The sequence below is a fragment of the Meleagris gallopavo genome, chromosome 8 (genome assembly GCF_000146605.3).
Source record: "Meleagris gallopavo isolate NT-WF06-2002-E0010 breed Aviagen turkey brand Nicholas breeding stock chromosome 8, Turkey_5.1, whole genome shotgun sequence".
Taxonomy (NCBI): Eukaryota; Metazoa; Chordata; class Aves; order Galliformes; family Phasianidae; genus Meleagris; species Meleagris gallopavo.
The window spans coordinates 25360780-25370053 of record NC_015018.2 but is presented as its reverse complement, the minus strand read 5'-3'; the positions used below and the strand labels follow the sequence as shown (position 1 = coordinate 25370053).

The 9274-nt window shown below is 52.3% G+C and overlaps 1 protein-coding gene across 1 annotated transcript; it reads right to left on the bottom strand.

Annotated features, from left to right (window-relative positions):
- Positions 1-324: 324 nt before the first annotated feature.
- Positions 325-9274, bottom strand: DUSP5 (dual specificity phosphatase 5; the record flags this gene model as incomplete). Its single annotated transcript, XM_010714756.2, has 4 exons — positions 325-1879; positions 3542-3761; positions 5329-5471; positions 9097-9274. Coding segments are annotated over 4 exons (942 nt in total), but the record flags the coding sequence as incomplete, so codon positions are not given.

Here is a 9274-nt window from a genome sequence, read left to right as displayed (position 1 = left end):
CTGTGCCGGGGCAGGAAGCGGGGGCTGTGCTGACTGCAGGCTTTCGTCTTCAGCGAGACGGCAAATCTTATATAAAAGATGCATGAATCAAAAGAGAACCGCCTGCCCAGCCGCTGGGAAGTGACGCCACCGTGACTCATGTCATTCTGTTCAAAAAAATCCTCCCCCTCACCTTCTCCCCCCCATAGACTTGCACCTTGGGGCCCTTCCCAGCAGTGCTGCCCTCCTCCCACCCCACGATGCTGTTGTGAGGTGCTCAGCTGGCTTCCCTCAGCACCAGCATTCCTGCATCTCCGGCTCACTCAAGGATGACAAACAGCTTGCTTTTCCTCACAGGTTTTTTTTTATTATTATTATCATTATTATTTTTTACACTCCATAAAAACTGTTGCAGACTTTCTTTCACATTCACGAGATCTTCTGGAAATTATTGCCGTTTCCCATATGTATTACATATAAAAAAAGATAAAAAGGTCAACAGACAAAGAGAGCAGCTCGTTCCGAGCTCCCTGCAGACACAAACTCAATGCAATGAATCCAGATTTCACAGATGAAGGCTGGCTGGAGGTGACCACGCACAAAGCAAGCCACGTAACACTGGACAAGACCACTTTACCACACACAACACATGTCAGAAATGCTTGGGAAGAGACCAAAAGCCAAGCTCATCTTATTTTTTGGTGTAAAATCCAGCAGTAACAGTGTCATCTGATGGGAAGTAAGTTGATTGAGGGTTGTGGAGACATTCAAGTATTTTAGGGCCGTTTTTAAACAACAGATGGGACTATAATAGCTTAGCAGGATAGCCTGATAGTTGAAGTCCCTCAGCTTCAGTTAAAAGCATGCCGAGTACAAAGGCAAGTACAGGAGTACAGGAAATGTCACACCTGAAAGGATCCACGGTCCTTTTGGTCTCCAGCTACACTGAGGTCAGTACCTGACACCACAGAGCCCAGAACAGGACAGCGGATTTTCACCTGGATGCACAACAGCAGCCAGAGAGCCCTGCTGCCCTGGCACTCTGCTCCCTGGAACAGGGCACAAGGGAGGAGCAAAGCTGGGGAAACACATCTCTTCAGGTGCAAGAGGAGCTTCCTGTTTTGTTTTTCCCCCCACTGCTGCTGTTTATTGCTTGGAACTTTAAATAAGGTTCTTCTTAAAAATAAAAAAGGGAAGAAAGTGGGAACTGAGAACACCTGAAATGGATTTCTCATCGCTCCCCAGGAATCTGGGAATACAGTAGTGGCTGCACACTCTGGATAAAAACCTAGAAAAGTACTTCTAAAAAAAAACAACAAAAACACCTCACAAAAACAACATTAAAAGTTCAGAAAACCTGCCACTTGTGCCTCACAGTCAGTGTATGGGAATTATCACCCACAAGGACCACCTCAGACTAAGTCAGTGAGGTTCTCTATTGCACGTTCATGAAATATTCTCATTAGGGTCACAGTTGGGCTCTGAGGGCTCCGGGGCGTTCAGCAGGACGAAGAAGCCGTCATAGGGCTGAGCTTCAGCGGGTGGACGGGGGAGTGGATGGGCACAGAACTCAGCACTGAGGTAGGGAAGGCAAAACACGAGCCTTCAAAATTTTTGCCTAACGTCAGTTCTTCTGCAAAGAAAGAGGCGGCTTCTGTTTTGCATGAGGCAACGGGAGGGCTGGGGGTGGAAGACAGGATCTCTGACTCATATTGTAGCAACTGTCCCATGAAACCAAAGTTTGGTGAGATCAGGCTCCGGCGCTGCTTGATGTAGTCAAAGGCCTCCTCCAGGCGCAGCTTCTTTGTCTTCATGAGGTACGCCATGCAGATGGTGGGAGAGCGCGAAATCCCCGCTTCGCAGTGCACCAGGATCTTGCCCCCTGCTCGTCTGACATAATCTAAGGAACAGAAAGTCATGCGGACATCAGCTGTTGTTGGGGCTGGAGAAGACTCTGGGATACATGCCCAGAAGCCAATCCATCAGCAAGGACCCTCTGCTGTTGGGTGCCAAGGATGGCATGGAGACAGACAGAGGGACAAAACCCAGCCCAAGATGAAGCTCAGCCCCAGCTGACATTGTTTTGGGATCTGCGGATCCCAATTTTGTCCCACCTCCAGTTTTAGGGAAATGTTTCCCAGGTGCCCATTTCTCCTCTGCTACAATTTGCTTTTCAGAGTGTTGTGACACACCAGATATCTGGGTGGTGCTTGTGTTTGCCATTTCTGCATTTTCACTACCTATGGCTCAAAGCACCAGCCCTTACCCCACTGGGTATTTCAAAAGCAAAAACTGCAGAGAATCTCCTTTCATCAGCTTTGCTAGAAAAACAGGGTTTCCACTTTAAAATCCAAATCTGTCCTGCTGCTTCGTGGGTTGGCAGCAATCAGCCATACCAGGAGGGACCCTTGGTGGCATCCTTGGGCAGAGTCCCTGGGGCCATACTACAAAGCACATGAGGACTGCCCGGCAGCTGCTAATTACAGCCTGGCTAAAGGATGCTTGGACTTAAGTCAGGATATAAAAAGCTTATGCAAAGCACCCATTTTACACAACAGGGAGCCTCTGTGGTTACTCACACAACACATCGATTGTTATTAGATTACAGAGAACGTGCTTAAAATAAGCCCTTTCCACACTAAAATGCAGTTCAAAAATAGATGTCCTCTGGTCTCTTGCCTCGAGCAATATGTTCAAGCTCCAATTTATGGAGAAATGCGCTGAGTGTGGTGCTTGCTGCATGGCACTGGAACAGCATAGAGCTGAGCAAGTTATCATTTGCCTGCCTTTGTCTACTGGGGGACCGGTGCCACCAGAACCATTTATATTTAACTGTTGTACATAAAAAGGAAGGCATGGATTTGAGTCACCTCCAGCATCTACACCACACAGTTTTTAAAGAAAGTGAAAACTGAAATCATCCTCAAAATTTTGGGGAAATTTTCAAGTGATTCAACAACTATCAGAAGGGGGTAGGAATGTGACAAAAGTGAATTATCATTTCCCTGAAAACTGTGAGAAGTCCTTTTTCCAGGAAGAGAAAGGTCTTAGAGGGCACTCTTACATCACATTTGCTTTGTTTTTCTATCTGCAGTGTCTAAGAACACAAATTTGGAACGTGCTTTGGAAAGAAAACAAAGCTGAGTAGCCCATTTGCCTTGTCTGCCTGGTGACAATCGGAAGGAGGCATTTCCTTCCTCATCCTTCCCAACACCTTGTGAGTGCCCCTTCCTTGCTGAAAACGGCTAGCTGGGGCAGATATTGATGAATATGTTTGAACTTTTACATTAACATCTTGGAACACGCAAAAAATGCAGCAACATAAGTTTGGTCTCTGAGTTACCCATTATTTCCAGCAGCCCTTTGGAAGTGGCTGGATGGCAGCAAGCAACCAGCACCCCCTGTATTTTTGTGCCTTTTCCCCCCCCGCCTCTGAGCCTCTGACTCATGGCTCTACTGTGGGGGCTTGGACACTGCTGTGGGTATGCAGCACTCTTTGAGAAGCCGTTGGCTCCCTTTGGGAAGCTCAGAACCTGGAAAGCTGAGGACCCAGGGCACCTACCAATGAAGTCAATTGCCTCCTGGAAGTGCGAGCTGATGTCTGCTGTGTGGCTGTCCTCCACAGGAATCCACTTGTAGCAGTACTGGTCTTGAAAGGACTCGGAGCTCTTCCTGGAGACATTGAGCAGGGCCGTGATGTGCAGGTTGGCAAGGAACTCGCACTTGGAAGCATGATAGGCACTACCAAGGTAGAGAAAAGGCAAGATTTCCACCGGGCCACCCTGGAAGAGAAGGAGCAAAAACATGCAACTCTGACACTGCCTTTGCAATGGTGATTTGAGTCCTGATGTTGCAGGGAAAAATGCAAGGGAACGTGTGTGGGTGCCTGCTCTCCACCCTCCCGCCTTTCCCCGCGATGGCTTTGGACCCCAGCGCTGCTGCCCAGTGAATCACTGACTGGCACAGCCCACGCAGGAAGAAGCTTTTCATTTTCTCGTCCACATCTGCGAGGTACAAAGCTGGAACCAGCCCCCTCGTGTGCAGGATGTTTCCTGCCCCTCAGGAGGGCCCAAAGTGGTTTCATTGGGAGGCCCAGAGCAGGAGCGATCCTAGAGAGGGGCTCAGCCCCATGACAGAGTAAAACCCCTGTGACTGCAGCACTACAGGACTGGGGCAGGGGACACCCCCTCCCCTGCGTTACCACATAGTCTCCCACTCTGCAAGATGTAATCTCAGTTCCTCCTTCCGCAGAATGTGAAAAAACAGGGTGACGACACCGTGAAGAAAAGCCACCGCCTGACAGACGCGGGTGGCAGGTAATTTCCATGATGCACAGTACTGCTGCCAGCCCTCAGGGGTGAGAAATCATCTTACGAGCCCCCCCACACTGCCCTGTGCAATTTGCCGGGGACAGCCAGGAGCCACCTGCATCACGGGGCTCACTCTGGGGACACCCGGAAGCAGCCAGACCGCAAGGTGACATCTGGGGGCACACGTCTTCCTCAGCCCTGGGGGCGGGCGTGGGAGCACGGTGACTTCCGACGGAAAACCCACAGGGCCTCCCAGGGCCACATCTGCCAGAAAGCAGCAGCCCCACACCTCTCCCTGCCCCTTTGGTGTCCCCTGGGAGGGGGCCACTGCTCACAGCCGGCATTGGAGCTGCCTGGCTGTGTGGTGAATGCGCCCTCAGTGCAGTTTTGGGCTGAAGAGGGTTTGTACCTCCTACTGCTGCCTCATTTTGAAGCCAGCTGGAGGTGATGCTGGCCAGCGGCACAGACAAGGAACTTTAGTGACACGTGGGTCAGGGACTGGGACAACCTGCTGGCAACCTGTGCCTGCATAAGGGCCACCATCACCGTGCCCTGTGCCATTGTGTTGGTGAGGCACGTGGGATGTCAGCTTGAGTTCCACAGCTGTTAGCTCCTTTGCCAGCCTTTCTAGAGCCATTTTAGATTGGCTATAAAGAAAATGATTCTTACGCTAAGCGTAGTGAATCACTGGCACAGGCTGCCCTGAGATGTGGTGGTGCCCCATCCTCGTAGACACCCAAGGCCAGACTGAGTGGGGCTCTGAGCACCTGATGGAGCTGTAGGTGTCTCTGTTCAGTGCAGAGGAGTTGGACCAGATGGCCTTTAAGGGTCCCTTCAAACAGCTCTATGTCTCTCTGATTGCAATGGGCTCTCTGATGAAAACACACCTATTTTTTTGCTGCAGGAACAGAGATAACTCTAACCCCACACACCACAGACTCTTACACGCTCCTGCCTTTGGAGCATATGAGACATGAAGCTGGGACAGAAGCACCCGGTGGTACAAGATTGAGGGGGAGGTGGCCCTGGTGATACACACCTGGTCATAGGCAGGTTTGTGGTTGGCACTCTGCTTCTCACAGTGGCTGGTGAGGTTCTTCTCCACGTCACTCCTCTCCAGGGCAATGAGCTTCCCATCCACACAGCACTCAGGATATTGCGAATTGAAGGTTTCATAGCCCCCTGGGGAAGGAGGGGAAAAAAGAAACACTGATGTTAGCACTTCTGAAAAGTGGTTTAATTAAAGTGGAGGAGAAATGAGGTTCGGTGCCGGTAATGAAGTGGGACAGTGCTGCAGTGCTGTTGCCGGGGTTGGTTAGAAAGCTGTCCCCAGTGATGAAGTGGAGCTGCTTGAGAGGCTTTGGGCACCCAAGGAAAACCTCCAATACTGCTGACAATTATTAACTTGATAAAAACCAGTGGGTGGAGATGAAAACCGTTAGTGCGTGTAGGTCTGTTGAGTCCAGCAAACTTAACCTCTGTACAGCAGGGACTGAGCTCCCTCCTCCAGTCACACACACACCGCTGCCAGTGCTGGAGGGAGAGGTCTGCAGAATTCATCCCAAACCCGCCCTCACTGCATGCACTGAGACAGCCCAAGAAACACTGTATTTGCATTCCTAAACGGACACGGGCACAAGAGGAGAACGCTTGCGATCGCATCATTAATCACCACGATGCATGAGACAGCAAATTAATGAAGACAGTCCCACTGAAACCAATCTGTTAAATAACCACTATAAAATCTAATGAAATCCTGTGACAGCGTTTGACAACTGAATGGCCCCACATGAGCGATTCTGCATGGCTAAGTACTGCCTTCGTTACATTCAGCACGCCGCTAATGAAAAGAAATTAATCCTATTATTACACTGTTACTCAAAGTTTGTCCTCAGCTAAATGGTTGCCTATTTCCAGGCTAGGAATACGCTCACCAAACTAAACGTGAATATGTCAGGTAGCAGAAACAGCCTGGAAATATCAGCTGTGTGCAACGTATCCACCACCTGTGATTTTTCAGAGCAAAAACGAATTGTCAGAGAGCTCTTCTACAGGAAAATTCAATAACCCTTTGGAGCGTGACTGCCAGGTAAACAGGGCTGTGCAAGCAAGGCCTGCGGTGTGATTCATTAATTCGCCACCGCTTCGTCCTGATAAGCGGTGCTGTCGTGCGCCCCGATCGGGGCCCGGTTTCTCAACAAAGGAAGCTCTGTGGCTCTGTGCACCCACAGCCCCGCTGCCTGCTCTGCCCACTGCCTCCACCTCTGACACTGCGGCCCCGCGCACCGGTGCCTCATACGTGTGCGATGTTTGGGCAGACGTGTGCTCAAACTGATGACGTGCTGCTGTCACCCACTCAGTCTCGCTGTGGGGTCCTTGTGTTGCAAGAACACAGCACGGTTCGGAGCCCACTGGGTACGATGAAAAGCTGTTTTCCATGCTGGGGGCACGACGGCAGCTTTGCGTGCAGCTGGCACTCGCACCACCCACACCTTCCCTCCCATGACCCCAGCCAAACTCAACCAGCGCAGGTTGAGCAGCAGTGTGACCACGAAGAACATGAAGGGGGCTGATGAAACGATAGCCCTCATGCTGGAAGAGCCAACAAACATGAGAAACTCTCCCGACTGCCTGATCCCAAACTGCCTTCCCGCAGAGTGGGCTTCTAAATCCTGATGTTTTGCACGGCTGACCTTATCTTCCCACTGCCCTCAGCCAGCTCCTTTGCATAGGAAAAATACGTTCAGTCCATAGGAGTAGCCATTATCCCCGTTTACACCTTGTGCTGTTTTTGCTTTTGAATGAACACAAATGTGCGTGAGCCAAGTCAGCATGTGTCTTCCCCATGTCTCTGGGGCAGCAGAGCATGCGGCCACTGAACGGTTAATTGCAAGCCTCGGGGATCAGGATATTTGCAGGCCTCTCTGACGGTGAGTCATCCTCTCATCCCCTCCTCCAGCAATCTCTTCTTTCCCCTCTCCTCTCAACCTAGCTTCCCTGAGGTCATCTCTGCAAATACTCCATTGCTCATCACAGGGAGTGGGGCTGCGCTTTCATTTCTAATCAATAAGTAACAGAGTCCCTGTCAACACCAGGGGACCATACATTGTTTTATCTTTGTGTGCTCTTCTTCCCCCACCACACGATCCCTCACCCTGCTGGGGCTGAGCTGACCCATGGCAAGAACTCTTTGGTACGGAGGTCAAACACACACACCAGGCAGCACAGCCACTGCTAGGAGGCCGAAAGGTCCCTATTTTCTGGACAGCACCCACTGCTGCAGGGTGATTTATGTCCCCAGTGTCACCTTATGTCCCCACACTACCACAGCTTCCTGGGGGTCTGCAGCCCCGGTGAATCAGCGGCTCTGGCAATGAGTCACACCAGAGCTGTGGGCTGTTGGTCCTGAGACCCAGAACACTTTGTAGAGAGGTGAGAGGGGAAACTGTGCTCTGCTGGGGGGGGAAATCTTTTCAGCCTCGCGTCAGCAGGCTTTCAAGAAAGAGGCTTTGCAATACACAGAAGATGCAAAGCGGAGCCTACATCAACACTCCACCCCATACAAACTGCCCACAGCCACCACTTCAAAGTGGGGAGCTAGGACATAGGAGGGAAAGACCATCCCGTGGCTCAGCCAACAGGCTGGGAGTCAGCAAAGCTTAATTCAGCTCCTGGATTGCCACACACTTCCCAGGGTAACCCTGGAGATGTTTCCTCACCCCTGTTTTAATGGGGTTCCATAGGATTTTGCCCAGCCCCACGCACTACAAGCATCCCTGCCCTGGGACAGCGGGATTGGTGCCTGCAGGGGTGCAGCATCTGAAGGTGACTGGGCAATGCCAGGGTGGTGAAAAACTGCCCTGCGTCTCCCTTCTGCTTGGTACCAGGCCCCTCATGTTGGAATTGCCCGGTGGTGAAGCCCTCTGGACTCCCTTCACAGTAGGGAGCACAAACTGGGTGAAAAAAGATTAAAATGAAGCAGAAATCCTACTAGGATAAAAAGGCTTAATAAAAGTCACAACAGAATTTAAGAACTATCGCTGGACTTTCTCTTCCAGCCGTGATCTCCCATTGCCCCCGGGCTATTCGGGGGTTCTTTGGGGATCCTTTCGGCGCTCCTCGATCGGCACCGCGCTGCGAGGTGATGGGGGAGGGCTTGGATATGGAGAGGGCAAAAGGACAAAGGCGCTGCCGGGCGAAACGGAGCGGGGGACGGGAGAAAGGGCAGGCTGCTGGTTTTTATTGTTTTATTACCCCCGGGTTACACGGAAGGAAAACAAAAACCGCAATCCGAAGGCTATAAAGCACGTGAGGAAGGCGGTGTTCGCACCCCCCGATGAGCCCCGCAGTTGCGGCTCTGGCTTTCCCCTGCCTGCCCCGGGGAGGCACAGCCCCAACACCCCCCGGACGAAGGAGCGGCCCCCCGGTACTGGGCTACGAGCTGCGGCCCCGATGTTGCTTCCCATGCAGGGCGGCAGAGCGGCTCTTGGGACTGGGTTGGCTCCCCAGGCAGCCCCGCTCCCTCGATACCAACTTTTGTTCTCCTTCCCTGATGTTCTTCGCTTTCCATCCTCCTCTTAAACGCGCGGCGGGGATGAGAAAGGTATTTGGGCTCAGCCCGCGGAGCCTATCCGGGATTTATCTCCAGTGGGTGGAAAAGAAATGAAATCCCGGCGTTACCTCCCTGCCCCGCACCTATAAGCAGTTTAACACCGCGAGTGGGGAAGGGGCCGCTGCCCGGAGGGCTCCGGGAGTAGATCCTTCAAATCCCCCATCGCCGCTGCACGCCGCCCCCGCCCCCCCTCACCTTTCAGGAAGCAGACCCTGGCCCCGGCCTCGGGCAGGCTGGAGAGCAGCGCGTTGAGGACGATCTGCGCCGTGCTGTCTTTCTTCAGCTTCTGCCAGTGCCCCGTGCCCTGGTCCAGCACCACGACGGCCGCCAGACGGGCCGCCCCCGCCGCCCCCTCGGAGCCCAGCAGCAGCCG